Source organism: Ooceraea biroi, chromosome 1 (genome assembly GCF_003672135.1).
Source record: "Ooceraea biroi isolate clonal line C1 chromosome 1, Obir_v5.4, whole genome shotgun sequence".
NCBI lineage: Eukaryota > Metazoa > Arthropoda > Insecta > Hymenoptera > Formicidae > Ooceraea > Ooceraea biroi.
In genome coordinates this window covers 4,440,712-4,461,886 of record NC_039506.1, presented here as the reverse complement: position 1 = coordinate 4,461,886, position 21,175 = coordinate 4,440,712, and the positions used below count along the sequence as shown (strand labels likewise).

The window sequence follows — 21,175 nt, the reverse complement described above, 5'->3', positions numbered from 1 at the left end:
AACGTAAAGGGAGAGAGATGGGTTTTCTCGAGCACATCTCGAACAAATCCAGGCTCTCGCCTGCTGGATACATCGGTATTTTCGAAGATAAAGGAGACTCCGTGATACGATATCGAACAGTTCAGTCTATCTCCTTACCAAAAGCAGAGACCGTAAAATGCAATAGACAGAAAGCATATATACTTGATCTAATTTCAGAATTGTACATTTATCTGATTGTTATCTATATAAAGGAGAACTTTTCAAGTATGCATAAATATAAATGATAACATACGTCACGCATGATTTTCTGAAAAATTGTTATTAAAAATGAAACATTGAAATCGACGTTGGAATATTCAAATTATCATTTAAGACTAACAGCTTTCTGTTCACTCTAGCGGAAGCTCGTGTTCGCGTTTACCTGATTTGTTGCAGTGAGTAAGCAATTGAATAACTGCCAAACAACGTTACTAGACAGCAGTTGCTGGACATTACGGTTTTTTCAAGATGTTTAAAGGAGAGAGTAGCTCATGAATATTTTAGTAGCACGCCCTCGAGTCTGCGAACGTAAAAATAAAAGAGCTAAAAGAGCGCCTAGCATTTTTGAAATAAAAAAGTTATTAATATATATTTTTTCTTTTTTTAAAAGACAAATGGTACGTGAAAATATTTCGCGCGTTTCTCTTCAAGGTGCACTTCCACGGAAATTTCCAGAGAAACTTTTCGCGCCGTTTCTCTGCGCGAGTGAGGAAATATGATACTTATAAACGGAACAAGTCCTTAAAGCTTCACATATCATTATTAAATATACGTAAGCGCACAGGCATATCATATTTAATATTATATTGTTGATGTACTACAAACACGTTTGTTTAGAGCGTTTAAAATCTGGCGTGGGTGTGGGAAGTGCGTGTCGTTGTGTTGCGATAAAAAAAGATGATGCGTGAAATCGCAAATTAGATCGGACACTAAACTTAACAATGGCACGCAACTCGAACGCATAGACATGAAACGTGTGTCGGAAATATCGCGATTTCTCTCATCCTCTGTAATCGCCTCGATCAAGTTGATCGTTCAAGTTGATCAGTTGTCAGAGACATTCGTAGGTGGTTTAGTTGACCTATCGGTTTGACCTGGTGCTCGGAATCTTCCGGTGATCGGGCAATTTGAACAATCTGCGTTTCAAATCTTTTCGAGACCCCAAACGCAAACTAGAAATTGCTCGAAATGTTCGAACTTGAACGTATACTGAACAACGTTTTGTCTGAATACTAGTTCAATTCTGCAGTTGCATCAATCGTGCTATTTTTCTCGAAAATGTGATAGCACATCTTTTAATTTTTTTCAATAGCCTACAATAGCCTGTCTCAAAAGATCTTCGTGTATCTATATGCACTCTGTTAATCAAACAAATGACAGTGTTTCATAGCACAACAAATCGAGGCAAATCTGAGCAGTATGGCGGATCGGATTCTCAAGTCTTAAGAATATTCAAGGATGTTTAGTTTTAATGATACTTCGATTAAGTCACGAGGTTTCGATTAACTCATCACTCTCGCAATGAGCTAAACGAATTAATGAGTTATTTCCATTACGCGAGTCATTTTCGCAAATGAATGAGTAGATTTCCACGGAATGACATTAACGAGTAAGTTGCAAAATGGTCGGAGGAAGTTGAGCCGATGGCAGAATGGATTAAAACGCTACTACGTGAAGTACAAGGTATACGACTTCGAAGTCCTCTTTCTTCTCTTTCCTCTCTCCCCTTCTTTCAAACCTGTGCGAAACTTTTCACAATTGTTAAAGTATTAACTCACTTTTAAAGAGGCTTTATACTTTGGCGCATTTTTACCAGCGCGAGGCTGGACGGGCCGGCACGAGAAGCACTCTCCATTAATTAACTTAATTCGCACTCCTGTACTCCTGTACGCGGATAATATCAAGCGGCGGCCAGCGATAACAACGCGATAATCATATTTACGCTCGGCATCTTGGCAAACATGTATTTTCACTCGTACTTATCGTTTATGAGAATTTATGAGAATTTCAATTAACCTGCACTAAAGTTTCAAGTACCTTATCAGAGACACTTAATCATCTCGTTCTCGAATTATTTTAATATTCTCATGAATTATTCCAAATACTTTAGCGTAAAAAGGATCGTCGCTTCGCGTAGACGCTCGGTCAGTCTCGCTTCGCGTACACTTGGCGCGAGACACTACCGTGTCTCTTGATTTTAATTGTTTCTGCTCACAATCAGTGATGATTATTATTATTGTAAAAGTCCAGCAGCTGGCGATACTTAATATTCTTAAAATGTTTGGTCAACTTTTACCAGTGATAAAATTAATGTTGTATGTCTACATTTTTTCATTAATATAATTATAATTAATAGAAAGTGCATTGTTACATTAACCAAATATTTGAAAAATATCTTATGTAATATTTCTTGAAAGATGTTCCGTGAAATGAATTTGTCTTGTTTAAGCTGAAGCTTGTTTCGTATCGATCTGGTCTTATTTCCCACTTTTCCCTTTTTTGTTGCGTTTTTCCTGTGTGTGAAACTGGTGGTAAAATGAGTCCGGGTGCAGGTGCTATCAGGACGGGACTGCATTTGCAGCCCAGGTCGAGTGGCACCTCTACGCGAAACGACATTACTCGTGCGAAAGCGCGAGCGTGACAAAAGTTGGACAAGACGTGACGTTTAGTCGGCTCGGTCACGAACTTTCGCCCATCAAGTTCTGCAGTTAAGCAGCTAGATATTGCTTATTTGCGAGGAAAGTATGCGCAAGAAATAGTGAACAGCATCATTAACGTCGAACGATTCTTTTTCTCCGCCAAAACGTAATTGGAAGCAATTTTCACGCCTGCAATCGGAAATGGAAAAAAGATTACCATCCCGCGAAATGTTTATGGTCGCATCGTAAGCGGTTTTTAACGTCCTTTAAATTTAGTACACGTCGGCTGAGATCCCACGCGCATGTAAACGCAAATGTCGTAAATTTCTCTTTTTAAAGTCGAGCGGAATTTTTCAAACAGGGAGTCGTTGCGGAGAGTCGTGCGTGGGAGAATTTACGCAGCCTCCACCTACGTTTTATTTGCCGTTAGCAAATAGAAGCGCGATAATAAAACTAATGATACCGTTCTGCCGATTCTCGAAGGAAGCGATAAAGCTCGTTCTTCGCGGAGCGGAACTGAAACAAAACCAGGCTCTTCCTGCGCCCCGTGTCTTCCGGCTTCCGACTCGATTTCGTTTCGCAGCGATTCGATTACAGATATCTGTACCTGCTAGACCGTTAACGGACCGGGCAAGAATGCGAAGGATGAACACCTCGCGTGAGCGGAACGCAGCTGTTCGTTCGCGGGCTCATAGCTTATATTAACGTTTTATCGTGCCATAATACACGGTGTAATGCACCTCGGCGCGCTGCAAATTATAAACCGCGAGTTAACTTGCCGCGCATTAAATTTCAAAAATAAAGCTCGTCGGTTACCAAATGTGAGCGCTGTAAAATGTTGGTTGGTTGGATGGTTACTAATGGTATTAAAAAATAAGTGAAGTTTCCGTCAAATTGACGTTATTTTCTGACATCAAATTACGCGAGACTACGCGTCGTTATTCACTTGCGGATACAAAGTTACAGCCACACTGCTGGAAGAATGCGTGAACTTTCGACCCGACCCGATTTTAGCTTTAGCAATATTCATAAATTCATAAACACCCAACGCAGCTCGGTCGACGGGCCAATGAATTTACTAGAAAGCCGACGATGTCCACGACTTTGTTCGTTTAACTGTACTATGAATATTTACTTCCGTTCTTCGTGTGCATTTTTGCGAAATGACGAGAAATTAATTAAAACGAGATATAAGCGGCACGGCGAGCAAAATGAATGCGTAGCTAAGCAGCGTACGCGCGAGCGCGCGCTGCTTTTTCTTTGTGAATATTCATGAACATTCTAAAACGTTTCGTGAAAATAATAAGTTCGTTATTTTATATCATATCTCGCAGTGCAGCTTCGCGAATTCTCTATCTTGCTTATTGCGGATGATTACGGTGCATTTTATTGTGGCCTGCTTGGATACTTGCGAGCGCTCGGTGTGTCGGGATTTCTCACGGATGAAGCGTGCCCGTTAGCATTTAATCAAATATTGACTGTAGCAAATGGGATCTCCAAGGCGGTCGCGTTAAGGCAAAGCGACTTCCGTCCAGCTAACGAAATGAAAACTCGGCGAGGCAAAAGAATCACGCAGACCGCCGTTTAGATAGCGGCCGAGTGCGCTGATTCGGGCTCCAACTCGCTCATTCACGGTTCGAATAACCGGAACGCATTTACAGAAGTATATTCGGGTTAATTTCTGTCGCCCACGCTTGTCCTCGCGTGCGCGACACCAAGCGCGCGTCTGATCAATAAGGGGCCTTTACTACTCGCAGCCAGCGATGACGGAGCCGACTCATTCAACTCGCGTTTAGCATTGGCACACTTTTTATGCTAATTTCGCCATCCTCGTGCGAATTTTATCCGTGTTATGCGGCACGTGTAATCACGTAACCGCAGGATATTTTGATCGCGGCCGGATGTGGATGAGGGAGGGCTTATCCGGGAGAACAAACGTATCGATATCCTCGGTGCGAGCGTGGGTCGCCTGAGAAATGTCGGGCATGCGTCGGATACAGTTGCACGCACGCATTTGCGTGCCTCCGATCGATGTCGTACGGACGTTACTCGTTTTAAGGAGAAAAGCGAGGTCAGGTCGATCGCCAGTCAGCCAGACCTTGACTCAGTGGCCGTACCTGGTGCGCACGCGCTCTCTTTCTCTTTCTCTCTTTTTCTCTTTCTATCTATCTCTCTCTGTCTATCTTTATCCCTCCATTTGTCTGTTTCTGTCTAGTCTGGTGGCAATAAGCCAGGATAGAAAGGGGTGGAATGCATGCTGCTGCTGCTGCTGCTACTACACCCCTCTACTATTACTACATTTACCACCCCGTTGTGATCGGTCGTACGCCTACGATACGCCTCCGCTTACGCGCTCACGTGCACAACCCGATTCTCCTACGCAACCGATTAATGAATGCGTCACGAAGAGCGGCGAGGTCTGCGCCCGACACTTAATCTCCGAGCCCTGACCTCGGGCTCAACGCGAGAAACTAGAGTCAACTCTTATAGCCTACCTAGAATAGAAAAATTCTAATAATCTGTTTCTCGATGGTTCACGAGGAAGGCGATCTTTATCGTTAAAGTTTTGCTTGTTTTTCTTTTCAATGTATAACGAGTGCATTTGTAATATAAACCTTGCGCATTTAGCTTTGTCATTGCAATTGCCAGCTCCTCGCAATTAGCGCGTTCTCCATGGAGATTGCTAACAGTTCTGTTTTTACATACAAACCGACGGTTGTTCACTATCACCATCCCTGTAGTCGTACTATTAGTATGCATAAGCGATCTCTATTTTTCGTACGTCTTATTCTGGCGTTACAACAAAACACACTCGAAAAAACTGCCTGAATTTCTCAATCCTTATCATCGAAAAATTGTATTAATCGTTAATGAATTTAAATGCAAAAAATAAAATGTAAAACGTGCTTTAATATTAAATAAAGTTTATTTATTTATAAAAACAAATACAGTTCTAAATTGCGAATTAAAGTTTACCTTATAAAAAGATTCTTTAATTGTTAATGAAGAATGCAAAGAATATTTAATGAAAAGTGCTTTTCAATAAATAATTTGGTAACGCTATCGGTTTTCTGGTCACTGGAATATAACAGAATGAAATATAACTTTAATGTCGTTCATATTATGAACAATTATACGCAAAAACAACGGTGAGAGATATTGAGAGATTCCACCGCGGAATAAATTGATCATATGTCGCTACCATATGTCACATGTCCGTTATCGACATGCGAACATTGAGACCGTGTGAAATATCATTTTACCATTTTAGCATTTAATATGAAATAGCAAAAAATGATGTCCTATTTATCGCGTGCGAGAAAATCTCTCGATGCTTCGTCAGTGTCTCCAGTATCGATGTCTTTTTTGTGTTGTTTGTACAGCCGGATATGCTAAATAACCGGATGACTACATATATGACATGAGAAAGGTCAAAGGGTATACCGAGATAACGGAGCGCGTCTTTGTCCTTGAAAAGAGCGAAGCGTTCTGCTTGCAACGGTGCCGGCCGCTTCCCAAAGTTTTAAAGCGCGAGCTGTATCTAACTCTACAAATTACCATAATCGGGTCTGCAGCATCGATTACGGGAATCGTGGCCAAAGCTTTGTTCACGCTATGTTCGAATTTGTACTTCCAAATATGCATTCGAGCATAATCTTGCTCCACTAAATTTAAACTGAATGCGTAATGCTGAATTAAGAACTTATAATGAGGAATTTACATGCAAGGCAACCAGCACGCAAGATATAAAAAATATTTTGTTTTTACTTGTACTTTTTGCTTATGTTTTATGTAATTTTTTATTAATGCGGAAATGATAATCTCGCGAGAAGAAATGATTTTCGAGATTGGAAAAAAATCGTGAACAAGAGAGTTCAAGGTTCATCCTGCATAACGGACATTTGACCTCCGCAGGTAGGACCATACAACGGAAATGTGTCACGATGAAGAGCACTCGATGATGACATCGGAAACTGTGTCAAGTGACTTTAAGAAGAGAGAGCAAGAGAGAAGGAAAGAGCAAGGGATAGAAAGTTATAAGAAGATGGTATTGCAGATTTAAGAAAGAACGTGTCGAGTTTAAAAAATATCTCGTTAATTTCCAAAGAAAGGTCACTTAAGATGGGCAGATCTTTTCTAAAGAATTTTTCATCTTTTCCTCTTACTTAGCTTTATGCAACAGACACAGTTTTCTACTTAATTTTAAACTTGCATTACAAAGCTTCAACCGGCGCAGATAACGTTTATCTATAATAGAAATGCGCGTCCTTTTACCAACAAATGGCACCTTATCTCGTTAATGCCGCTTTTTTATTGGTCCGCTGAATATAATTCTACCTTTCGATAAGATAAAGTAAGTTTCAGCGCAAATCTTGAATGTCGTGCCGTTATTTAAACGCTCGTTTTCATGATGCTTATTCCAAGCTGTCTTATCTGGCGACGTCCAATTTTAGGCACCACTTGTTATTTGTCCTAGTTCTCTTCATTTTTGAAATAGGAATGTTTGGCATGCAAATGTTTCTCGACTTAATTTTTCAAGAGAAAAATAATATATTATTTAAGAGATAATTGTGTGACTTGATCGAAATTTAATTGAAAACAGAGTGCTATTTCTTCTGCAGAAGAACGGGACATTATTTTTATATTTATTTAATAAGAAGAATGTTGTTGCTTCTTTTGAGCGATTTATCAAATTTGCGGCACATTTAGAAGTTTCTGGGAAAGTATCGATTGCAACTGCAGCCATCGTTGCTTTTGCCGGCATCGCGGACGAACTTTTACCGTTTTCGCGTGCTTCAGACACATCGACCCGCAACTTCCAAAGCGGCCGTTAAAGTAGCGGTAACCCTCGAACGATTTCTCACAAACGCCATCCAGAAATCATGCAATCTGCTGAAATTTACATTTTTCAAATTCCGAGTCATCAAATTGTGTCAAGTTGCTTGACAAAATTATAGTTGTAAAAGTCCTGCTTTAATATTCTTCAATCCCTTTCCAATGCAATCTAAAGAAAGGGATCACAAAATTATTTTTAGACCAATTTAAAATCAACTTTTAAAGGAACAGACTTCAGCTAAAAGTCTCTAGTAAGTCTCTTACTTACCGCGCGCGCACATGTATATGCGCATATGATGTAAGAAGAGTAAAGAGTACGAATTATCCTTCCATTCTGTTCTCCTCGGAGACACGGCATTTACGTTTTGAATTTCTAATAGTTCCTTTTACCTTGATTCTTCATTTTTATGCATAAGATTACCCTTATCCATCTTCGCCGGCGGTACTTGATTGTCAAAAAATAGCAATCTTCCTCCTTTCAAGTAAGAGGCTCAGGGGAGAGCAGACAGAGAGTGGAATATCAGGATACTGCACCAAGTGAAGATATATTGAAGATATACAGAGCGCAATTTCGTTTCCGCAATATTCATTGCTAATTCCACTTTCTTCCCACGCCGTCTCACGAAGGGTTGATATTACGCAAGCGAAAGGATGTCGTTGGATTACATCACAGGCAGTCTGCATTCGATATATCGATTCATCCCTCCAGAGTTACGCGAGGTGAAGCGACGTGTCCTTGTTATTTCGCGCAGACGGTCAGACGGTCGCCAGACTGATGAAAATAGGCAGGCGCATTTAAAGCAAACGTCAAACGAATCGACAACGGGGTAACCCGTCAAGTGCACTAAAGTCGATCGATATACGTTCTTTTAATGACGGCGGTATTCAACATCTGGAAGATTCTATTACGATTAAAATTATTTTTTATCTTATCCTTCGTTTTATTTATTTTATTTTGAGATCTACATTAGTATTCTATTGTTGCGTTTTTTTTATGTCATTGTACATAAATTTAATGCACATTGCAAGGAACAACTGCAGCGTACAAGTGTTGACAATGCATAGATCGCCATCGTTTCGTCTTTAGATAGAACGTCGCGATGCATCATCGAGCGTAATGGGAAGTACATGCATCGTAATGTCATAGATGAATGAATACACGTGTTTATGCTCCAGTGCATCTCGTTCTGCCATTCTCAAAAGAACGGACTGAATAAAAGTCTGAATACACCTGACAAGAATAGTCGTGCTATGGGAATGCTGTTTCTGCTTATTTATGAGGGAAACATACAGATATACGGAAATATGCAGAACATGCATTGATATCGCTTCCTGTTTAACGGGCAACGAAACAGATTTACGGCGTTTTAAAGTTATCGAGCTTTATATCACTGATCGTAATAATGTGTGGCCTCTGATATAAATTTTATGTGTGTTACATCGAAATTTAATACGTGATTCAAGGAAATAAGATACACCCGAGTTGTATGAAACGCTCCCGTGTGTGGAGCTTTTAACAGCACGTGAACAGATAGTTTAGAATGAGAAAAGTTGCCATTCTACCGAACAATTCTATTTACGCGACGTGTAAGTTCCGATTTGCGCAACTGGGTCACCGAGGGATCTCTTGAAAACCGTTTGATTTCCCATAGCACCATCTTAGTGTCCGTTTTGTCTTTTACCGTCACCACGGGAAACCGTACGATCATTTGTTAAGCACACTACGATTATAAAATTTAAAATTGCGTAATGTAACGTCTTATTCGCGAAATAATATGATACGAATTACACAGCTCATACATTATAAATTATCTTTATAAAATATTTATAATATTTATAAAACCTTTAAAAAATATGAACAAACTCACAAACAGTTTTCTAACGATGATGATTTGCATTGTTTCAGACACTTTGACAATGTGAACGCATGAAAACAAACGCAAATGCCCAACAAGGCACGGCCTCGTCAAGAGTGGTCTCCTCAATCTCCCATAGATATTTTGTAAGTATTAAAGAAAATACCGTTAAAACTTACGTGAAACATGATGTATTTTGCTTTCTCTCTTCTGGTTTGTTCAAGTCGATTATATCGAAACATTGCGAAATTTGCAGCGAGAGAATCATATATAATTAGTTAATTAAAGTTTCCTCGCACTTGTCCTTCTCATGAGGAAATTGCTGCTTCCGTCTCAATTGAGCTAGTTCACGAGACGAAGTTCAATGATAATAGGACGTCAGATCTTTTTGTAGCAGCTTCCTACAAAATAAGGACGATTAAAAAACGCCAGTTATCTCATAAGGGAATTGGACAAAATCGACAGAGAAACGTCGGGGAGCGCCCACCTATGCAATTGTGCTAATGCGTTATAAATTCACTTGACCGTGTAATTACACGTTGATACGTTACGGTGATAATGAGTAAATAGCGGGTCGTTTCGGATAGTCATGCGGGCGAGCTCCGCTAGAAGTGCAACAACGCGGAAGGCAACTCTGGAAATTGCAATTTGTTCGGATAACACGAGCCGCGTATTTCCCACGGAAACACCTCAGCCGCACCACGCCAGGGCACAAAGCAAATTTTAGCCAGAAAACTTGCGCATCAAATGGCCGCCGTTGTGCATCGCAGCGATGGAAAGCTGAATATAACACAACCATTGTTTCGGACGTTTCCCAAATGAAAGCAGACTGTCGTTGAAAATTACATAACATTCAGACACGTATGGAATTATTTACCTACGGTATTTTCTTACGGAAAAGGAAGACAGTATTAACGCGCGGATACTCATGAATATTCCTGAATAGATAGAAGAGATACAAGCGAATGTCCATAAGTAATTTCTCTTCGTTATCTTTTAAGATTTTTGAACGTAAAATAAAAATAATGCAAGACGCAGAAGAGCAGATTCGTTAACAATAATTAATTGCGACTCGAGTCATAAGTAAAAGCGATAATTTAAAGCGAGCGCAAGAAACGCGACGCGTTTACTTGATCATCTCGACAAATCGATGAGACGCGGAAAACTAGTGATGTAACATGGTTGAAGTGTATCGGCGATAAACGTTAGAAAAGCCATTACGTCGGAATACAAAATGCAACGGCATCAAATTTAGATTGCGCTCTGTCTCAGGGGTACCGACCTTTCTACATCATTTATAAGCGGATCGATCCTCCGCTCGCCCTCCTTTTTCCTCCTTGCACCTTCATCCCTCTACGTCTCGTTTCAGAAGTTCGTTAGCTATTCCGAGTTTAAGAGCTCTTGACTCACGAGTTTCGTCACTTGTGAATTCCGATTCGCTCTGGGCTTCGTTCGCCACGAACAACTTTCACCATGACGCTTTTATTTGCACGAGGACATGTAATTTACATGCCTGTTGCGCTGTAAACGTTCTAAGCTAAGACATCGCTAACGAATTCAAGTTTTAGGACAAGTTGAGCGAGAACGCTTATTCTCGATTTTAATTATCAATCTAGACATTCCTGGCACGTAAAATTGATGCGAGATGATATAATTAAGATATATATACACGGAGGGAATATGCAAATTATTTAACTCGTAACCTGAGACATATTCCTTTAATTACATAATTTGGAATGTCGGGTATTTCCTACCGGCTACTAAAATATAAGAACTGTTACATTTATGCAATGCAGATACTGAATGCAAATTGAATGAGAAATTAGATTATATCGTAATATTTTAAACCGTAATATAAAGTATCTGCACGCAGAAAATGATTTATTAAGAACATAAAATTCCGGATTATACTGGTAACAAAGATAGCATTCGACACGAGAAAGGTTGTGACAATTTACTTCAAGCTTGCTTACGCGATAATGTACAATATATTTTGCAGGATAATATCAGATTAATCGCGCCGACGAAAGTTCAATTTTTTTCTGTTTGGGACAGCATGCGGGTCAATGATTTATCGTTCGTGGAGAGAAGCATAAAAGTCTAACATACGACTCGTGAAACGTTGGTAAATCTATCGATCGATACTTTTGATACCCGCATTCAATGGCGAACGAAATTAGCGAGCTCGGCATTGACAACCGCTTTGTTCGTCTGTCACGCGAGCGCTCCCGCGATAAATTTGTTGCGCCAGCTTACCATAGCGTTTCGTGTAAATTCCAATCAGCTGCATAATTATCGAGCCACGGGCCACTGCGGTGGCTCGAAATTGTTTTAACTCCTTTGGTTGGAGTGCCGAGCGGAAAATAAGCTGTCGCGTGCGTTAACTGACCTATTGATCTTCGCATTCCCCGATTCGATCTCGATAAATATCGAATTATTTTTGACTGAAGGAGTAATGGGGTGTGTTAGCTCACGAGCTCGACGTTTATAAATCATGTTACAATGATCGGCGATCGTGACGCAGCTTGATTGCCTTACCTTGGCGAGAAAAGAATAAATTAGAGGCGCCATCCGTAACTAACGGCGCTGTTGCGTGCCGGGAGGAGAGAAAAAAATGAACGGAAAGCACGACTGCCCTTCAGGAACCAAAGATATCACTCGGAGGCGAACTCGTGCTTCGATACTTGGGTGCTTTGAATATCTGGCAAGGCGAAGGTTTTCTGATTGTTTGGTTGCAGATGGATGCCCCGCTCCGCCATGAGGCCGGCCGAGGGCGACGCGTCGGATTGCATTCTGGTGGTCGGCGTGTCCAGACCGAAAATGGCCGTAGCTTTTCTATCGGTCGCCCTGCTGTCCCTCTTCCTCACCTTCCATATACTGTACGATAGCGCCATTTACAGCCTCCACGCGGTCTCCGCCGTCGAAGGGCGCACGGTCGAGCTGGTCTCCCAGGTACGTGCCTCGACAATAGGAAAAGTGCTTCCAACTTTCGAAGACACATGTTGTACCTACGTCATGTACATGGTAATTTGTGGCAGGTACGCGCGACACCGCCTCTTCTCTTCTCCAACTCGAAGGTTCATTTTCCACGCACGAATCGCCATCTCCCACAGGCTATCATAATCGGCGTACGCAAGTGCGGCACGCGGGCGTTGCTAGAGATGCTCTTCCTGCATCCGCAGATACAGAAGGCGGCCGGCGAGGTGCACTTCTTCGACCGGGACGACAACTACGGCAAGGGCCTGGAATGGTATCGCCGCAAGATGCCGTACTCCTTCAAGGGCCAGATCACCATCGAGAAGAGCCCCAGCTACTTTGTCACGCCCGAAGTGCCCGAGAGGATCCGCGCGATGAACGGCAGCGTCAAGCTGCTGCTGATCGTACGCGAGCCAGTTACCAGAGCGATATCGGATTACACGCAATTACGCACGCACGCCGCAACTGCTTCCACATTGATAAACGGTACGCCGCAGCAGCAGCAACAGCAGCAACAACAGCAGCAGCAAGCGGCGCGCTCTTTCGAGGAGCTCGTTATGCGGCCAGACGGTACTATCAACGAATCATACAGACCAGTCGCCATCTCCCTGTATCACACCTATATGCATCGCTGGCTGGAAGTGTTCCCCAGGGAGCAGATCCTCATAGTGAATGGCGATCAGTTGATCGAGGACCCTGTGCCCCAGCTGCGTCGTATCGAAAACTTCCTCGGGTTGGAGCCGCGCATCGGCAGGCACAACTTCTACTTTAACCACACTAAGGGCTTCTACTGCCTGAGAAACGAGACCTCGGAGAAGTGTCTGAAGGAGAGTAAGGGGAGACGTCATCCACGCGTCAGCCCGGTGGTCGTCACGAAGCTGAGGAAGTTCTTCAACGAGCACAATCAACGCTTCTACGAACTCGTCGGGGAGGACCTCGGCTGGCCGGAGGAATAACCATCGTGGAGAGTCCCGACTCGTTCGTTATCGACGTGAATCGCGCGTGCATCTAGTAACGCGTTCAACGTGATTGTTTAATCGGAATCAAACATCCTTTTGTTACTGAAGAAACCACTACCGAAATTGATCATCAAAAGAAGATCCGGAATTGGTGACGTCGATCAATATCCTTCACGGGATTACGTAGCTTCGATGCAGCCTGGATACTTAATTTCTTCAAAGGCAAAGATAAGTAGCTTATATGTATCGATTATCGGTTCGCTTATTTTCAAAGAAACGCAACATAATGTTACACGATGGCAACGATCCTGGATGCAACGTCGATACCGTTATTAACGCGGGATGCACGCGGGACTGGCGTCTTGTTATTGAATTATCAAATGTGTAAGCGTATACAAAATATATACATACAGACACATACACGTACACAAAGTTACAGTAACGCCGGCCAAAATATAGTAGAGACGTGGATTCACGAGACGACGGACGCGATCGTCCCGTGGATCCACGCGGCATGTACGGATCACGTTGGTCCGTGACTTTACATATCAATTTTACATATCGATAGTTTACATATATCAATAGGTTAACTAGTTCGTAAACGAGAAAGATTGAATATTTTTATAATCCACATTGGAAGTTGTTATATCGCTTATGTCGTTAAGAGGATATTACATAACGCGAGGGACTCTCGTGCGATCAATGGGGATCGAAAATTTTATTTATTGCGTCCCGCGCATGCACGATCCACCAAGTACAACGAGCAGAAAAGTATAATTATGCTGGTTCGCTCTTGCTTTGGAGAAAAATCGAAAACCAGAGGCAATCTTTTATTCTCTCTTGTCTCTTCCCAAGTTTATTTCTTCTTTCTCTTTCACACAGAGAAAAGACAGCGCTCTTCTCCATCGTTCCCTGACACTGGATCGGCGCAAGCGTTCCTCTGGGAACATGAAGAGAAGTAGGGTGGAATCCGACCAACCGCGAATAAACTCGTCAACTGCAACGTAGACCGAACGGCTCGCTGAGACTTTATCGTAGAAGATCTTAGAATCGATTATTTTCCAAATTTTCCACTAAAAATTATTTTAAAAGATACAACGTTATATTATATATACGTATAATGTATATATACGTATTATATATAACAAATGAATTTTACTAAAACACCAGAAGAGTATTACGTCCTGTGATAACGCAAATGTATTAAGAATTTATCACATTACTGCGGGACGTACTCTCCACCGTCATTGAGGAAGTTCTTAATAATTACATGGATAGTTAATAATTCGGCTCCATGTCGTCGGAGATGATGAGCGTCGCGCGATGGGAGTTAATTAACGTCCTTTATAGTCTGTTCGTGGATTCCACTTAAAGATATGTTGAATATTATACAACGGATTATGCCTACTGATAACTTGTTTAATATTATAAGAATATTTATGTACTATTCAGATTTTATGAGAGATACAAATAGTCGCTAATCAAAATCGTAAAAAATCTCTAGTGATTAACGCAGTACGTTTATCACCGGGAAATATGTAGAACAAGAGAGATAAAAGAAGCGAGTCACATAATGAGAGCTTATTGCCTAGCGACAAGTTCTTCTCTCGTAAGGATATGGCGCCATAAATAATCTGCTTTACGGCGTAAGTGAGTCGTGCATGCGCGGCAAAATGCATCGTGCGTTAATTCGTGCGATAAATATCGGTCGCCTTGGGCTTCGTTTCAGCGGCCAGAGATCTCGAGAATCGTAGTAACGGCAACCTGCGGCCGAGTGCGTCAATTTTTCTTCGAGTGCTACTTCAAATATAACTTACCTACTGTTTACTTGTACTATTTGCTCGTTAGTTCAAAGTAATAAGTAATATTTATGCTTTTTTATATAATATTTACTTTATTTATTAAAATATTGATCTTTTCAATATTTTTAGATCAAAGAAATAAGTAGTAAGTCTTGATATTTAATAATTTCGAAATTAAATATAATATTATAAAAGATATTTTCTCGAATAACAAATAACAGATTAAAAATAATAGATTAATTTTATTATTATTATGTTCATCATTATTATTAATTTATTAGAAAACTAATCCTAAGAAAGTAAAAAAAGAGAGAAAACGAGAAAATGTACTGGTCAAGTCACTTTTAGAAGATGAATCAAGAGAAGAGAAAATCTCCTTAATACCTCTTGGTACTGGAAGAGAAAATTTTATTCAAGTTTATTTCTGTTAGTCTGGTTTTTATTTATAGCTGTTCCGAAGTAAAAGTCCGCTTTACGAATACAAGCTCCGTTAATTACCTTGCCGCTGCAATTTGCTTAGCCGCTACGACGGTAGCGTGGTTCAGTCATCGGTTTCGAGAGCTTAACGTAAGGTCTCAGCTACGATAATTTTGGGTCTCGAGCGATTCAACTCAAAGCGGATCGTGCCGCGCCATGTCGATCTTCCTTTTCGCGCACACGCTTTGATCCAACCTTTGCTCGAGGATTCGGTTGCATTTGCATAAGTTGTAATTTCCGCAAACCACCTTTGATTCTTCTTAAGATGCAATTTGCGGAATGCTCGGAAGATGTATTACTTTCGTTAATATAATAGTGTAACGAGTGTAGATAGATATCTCATACGTATCTATTCTCATATTCTCAAATAATTTTGGATGGTAATTTCGAACGATTTCAAATAATAATTTAAATTTTAGAGCAATTTTGGATTTTTGAGGCAGACGAGCGATTAATATTGCGGGTAAATTTTCAATTATGGATAATAGCATGCGGCGTGATCGAGGATGTATTTGAAAAAGTCACGCCATTGGCTTTTGCAAGCCTTCTCTCCTTTAATCTCGCGGACGAATATTCAATTCCACTTTGACTGATGACCAAGCGAGTTTACTCGTGGTGCAGGCGTGACATGCGATCGCCTTTCTCGACATCGTTTGAACACACGCAAAAACGCACTATATGGCGCGGTTTACCATATATTTTAATATTATTTGGATCGCATGTATCGCTCGATATTCCTTCTTGTGGCGAGCGAATGGATCGCGTTACGACTTCCGACCTCGGCACCCAATTAAGAAACCTTCTTTAGGGAAGTCACGGCAACGGTTCGATAAGTTAAGAAGCGTAGACCATCACGTTAACCATCTTGCCATATATGCTTATTTAAATGATCGAGAAAGCATTCCCGAGCGAGTTTTGCATTCCGATGAACGACTTTTTGGTATAAAATTATAATGAGCGATGATATCTCTTAATTATTAATGTCCTTCAACTTTTTTTCTTTCACTCTGAAAGGGCGAGTATCAAAAGATAAGATTTCTTAAATGTGAATTTATTTGATTAGATTAACGGATCGATCTTTCTACATCCTCGATTACAGCAACGCCTGAGAGCAAATACGGAGAGCGAGAACTCTCCTATTTGTAACAAATGTTGCATTATCGCGGCTTTAATAAATCTCCCGGCAAATCATCTATCCGACGGTCGTTAAAATTATACCGCGAAAAATATAATCTCTAGAGCGGAGAAAGATAAATATTGTTCCTTCCTACGGCCGTCTCTCTCGTTTCCGCGAGAGAGCGGAGAGCGGGTAAAAGTTTCATTCCCCGGCGCGCATCGCGCGATCACGATATTCTCCCTCGGCCTCCACGGCCCCGGTCTCGGGCATTCACCCCGACTTCAGCGGAGTTAACACCCCCTTTCTCCTCTTACCGAGTGTTTTTTCTCTTTTTCTCTTTTCCATTCGTCGATGTCCGGTCAATCCACGGGAATCCGCACGGTCCTTTCACCCGCGTAGTCTATCTCGAGTGTTAAAACAAATATTTTTAATACCAAGATTTAAACGCGGAGTATGTCGGCGAATATATTATTCACCGTTTCATCCGCGTCTTTAGTATAACAAGATGTAACGGCAAGAACTCGGCAGGAATTCGCGATGATGTTGAGCGTGTTATACCTTTTTTCGCGTAGGTGTCCGCCGACCTACATAAAGTGTAATATTCGCATCGCGTAGCAAGTAGAATGGAATTGAGGTCTTTCGGAAACAGCTGCCCTGTACCCGGGTAACCTCTTGTACCCACGACTGATCGATATTGCTCGCCATTCACGCGGACATCCGGTGAAATGTACGCAGATCCAGCGGATCCCTCCTGTCTCTTTCGTCTCCATTACAGATGCACCCTCTACGGAGTAGTCGAGATGAATATGTATTTTCCGCTAAGCGCGCCACGCGAATGTACTGAAATTTATAAAGCTCGCAGCAGATATTCTCAACCGTTCCCAAGCCATTTTCTCGCTTCTCGAGTAATAATAACAACCCCAGGATGTGTAACTTTGAAAGTGACAAACGATCGCCGTTGTTCGCCAGATCTTTGCTGACGGGAAACCAACTGTCGGGATCTATATCCGTCTTTTAATACTTTCCATATATTTTTTCGCCTCCATTAATATCGATACATGGACAATGAAATTTCTCGGACATTGTCGCGGGTGATGCTTCTTTTCGCGTGTGATGAATATGCATTCTATGCAAAACACATCCGCGTTCGCCAACTTGAGTTGAAGTGGAAGTGCAACCGGACTACGAGGCTTCGCAGGAAGGAAAAGTCTGCCTAACGATCTCGAGAAGTTGCCGTGAATAAAGGAATTACGCGCACTTACATAAGATCATAGGTTTATCTAATTATAATAAATTTTAATATTCAATGCGAAGGTAAGCGACCTCGAAACTATAAAGGGAACAGGAAAGGACAATGCATCAGGAAAATCGGATATAAATCGCAAGGGCGGGTGAAAAATGTCGCCCCTAGAGGGTGGCGCAGGGTGGCGCAGGGTGTTTTATGGTACATCGACTATCGACTATCTAAACGCGTTACTACAGGGCGCGATAAAATTCAGGATCGATTCTCCCTTAATCGCGCATTACTATGCGATACTAGACGTGGGCGGCGAGTTACCTCAGGTCTCAGGGGATAATAATAACGCAGTAATCAACCCTCGAGAAGTTTCCCGGAATAGTGGCTTAATAATACACCTAATACATGAAATTTTCTTTGGGAATCCATTGTCAGGGACATAATTGAATTTTGTGCAATAAACCGCAATTGTTTTGATAAATAGCTAATGAATCTTGAATCAATCAGGGATCTACCTTAACAATTCTTATTCATTTTATTTCGATAATGCAATTTCGTTATAGTTTTTAAATAAGTTCGTTCGTATTTTACGTAAAATTTCTTAGTTGCTTTATTACATTTGACTGTAACAAAAGGATATAATAGCTTTTTCAATGAATATTGTTTGCAATAACAATATTTTCATGTATATTTTTTAGCGTTACTATAAAAATAAAAATAGTTTACCGGGAATATGCGGATCTAACGGGAAGTGGAAAAACGCAAAGGCGGGAAAACATGGCCGTTATTCCACAAAAATTCAATTAATTGTGCGTGCAAATGTTTTCACGCTTTAGATTTCAGAACCTTTGAAATTTTTAGACTCGTTCAAAAATCAAACACAGGTTATTCATTTGCATTCTCTGACAGAGATTATGGAAAATATTTCAGCAATGCTTTAAAACAAGTCTTTATTCAAACTTTCTGTAATTTAAATTTTATTTCACTATATTTTTGGACAGCATGTGTCATTTAAATTGTGCATATGATAATTTGCATACACAAAAGTAAATCAATTTTGATACAAATGGTATTTTTGAATAATCTTCATATTCAGACACTCACATTCAGATCACTTATCACGTGAAAACTATTGCTTCTAGCAAATAAAATTCCAGTATCAAACTTTACATATCTCTTCGAAAACTTTCCTGTAAGAAAATTATCAGAAATGTTACTGAATATATAATTTTGATTATATCTTATGATATAATTATCTCACATATTATGATATCCTCGAAGAAATTGACGCACAAATATAGGCCTTCGAATTTCATATGAAGGGGGGTTAGACCATAGGCGACGAATGAAACCAAAGGACATTAATGAATAAACAAAGAGGGTGTATGCAAATATCTCTTTTGGGAGCGTGCACTCTCACGTTCGGAGCGCTAGTCATTAAAAAGAAAATAACATATCATAGTTGATAAGTGTAGAATAAGAAAACGCTCAACGATCTTTGGATCGTTTGAATCCGTATTTCGATGAATCCTTGGATCATTGAATTCTCAAATTATCAGATTCTTGATCCATGGATCCATGGATCATCAAATAATTTCTTCGCATCGCGCTCGCCACGATATTTGGGTGAATTTATTCTCGCCAAACGCGATGTTATGAGGACATGTCTATAATTCGATATAGTACAAGTTTTTCCAATAATACTTGACTGCATGATTTTGGTGAACGTTCAAAAATTCAATTTATGACTCAATCGCTAAGACTAAGACACTCAATAGAATGGAAAAGTCACGAAGTGAATAAATCGAAAATGAAAAGTACAAAAATGAACAAAAACCTTCGCGAACGAAAGAAATTCACTCGAAGAGCGGAAAATCTATGAATGAAAGGACATGTAGTGGATCTAGGATGCAATGTGTACACGCGCGAACTGCGACTTGCGCTTACTTTCCGTTCCTTCTTATCGGCTTTCGTGAGTCAACGGCGGCGGCGGCAGCGGAGTGCACCCTCCATCTCGAGATATCTTAACGCGTCTCTATTCTACCCTGCCGACCGACCGACTCGTTCTCTTTTCCTTCACCATCTGTATCGCGTACCCTCGGGGAAAAGCACTGATTTATTTAAAAGACGAAGTCAATGCGACAACCTTCATGACAAGAGTCGCTTGAATGCATTCCAATTTTCCCGATTTTTATTTCATGTTCTTTCATGTTTATCCATATGTGCCAATTTATTTTTCCACTTTTCAATCATGTTTTCTATTTGATTGAGAGATTTTCCTATATAATCATTCAAGTTGGAATTTACGTTTCTAGTCGAACTCTAGTGAATAAATTTGTAATGGAAGAATTCTAATTTCTAATTTAAGTTTCTGATATGGGCTTATTATAGGAAATTCCAGTCAAGCCCAAAATTTTATTGGCAATAATTTAGAGATTATATTATATTAGATTAATTATAATTTTCGATCGTTTGTACCTCGAGAATTATTGTAGTCTCAACTTTCGAAAGAAACCATTATTTTTCTCTGTGTAGACCGCAATATTTGCGCGATAGTTTCGAAGTATATCTCGAGGATGATCCTCCAAGGAAATTTCCACGATCAGAAATAAATGGTCAAGAAATAACGTATACATGTGTGCTTCGTTCGCGCTCGTATCGTTTCGTTTTATACCAGAAAATAACGTGGCGGGCGCATCGGCGCTCTGTCGACGAAATATCAGATACTTTATCGAGGTGACAGCTTCTTCGACGAGACCAACATCGAATTGTCTACCAGAATTGCTTGCTCGCCAAGGTATTTGATATTGTTCGCGCAAAGAATGCTAAATCAGAGGTGCACAAACTACTGCGCATTCAACTCGGTGTAGGCTAATTGTTATCTTTCTGAAAAACGTATAAATAAAATTAAGTTAAGATACGACCTTTTGCAAAACACTCTGCATATGTCTTATTTAATGAACAACTTGCATGGATATGTTATATTCAGAAACTAGAACGCTACGTTAATTTAGAATTGTTTCTCTGTGATCAAATTAATACATCTGTGTTTCTGTAGTAATAATTTTAATTGTGCCATCGTAATTATTGTAATTTATTTCTATAATGATAAAAACCGAACCGTTAAGATAATTAGTTATTGACAAACCGATTAGTGCGACAACTGGGGCCAGCATCCTCTTTTGGGAAGAAACACAATTAATCGTGAAAAGTTAAGAATCTCATTTATTTATTTTTATCTCACTTGTTTGTTTA

At 40.4% G+C, this 21,175-nt stretch overlaps 1 protein-coding gene across 1 annotated transcript in view; it reads left to right on the top strand.

Moving 5' to 3' along the window:
- Positions 1–14,856, top strand: part of LOC105286868 (heparan sulfate glucosamine 3-O-sulfotransferase 5) — a 30,134-nt gene extending 15,278 nt beyond the window's left edge. The window contains exons 3-5 of the mRNA XM_011352123.3: positions 9,403–9,498; positions 12,091–12,304; positions 12,391–14,856. Of these exons, the coding sequence (XP_011350425.1) occupies positions 9,440–9,498; positions 12,091–12,304; positions 12,391–13,284 (1,167 nt within the window). The 5' untranslated portion in view covers positions 9,403–9,439 and the 3' untranslated portion in view covers positions 13,285–14,856. The remainder of the gene's footprint in view (positions 1–9,402; positions 9,499–12,090; positions 12,305–12,390) is intronic.
- The last annotated feature ends 6,319 nt before the right edge of the window (positions 14,857–21,175 follow it).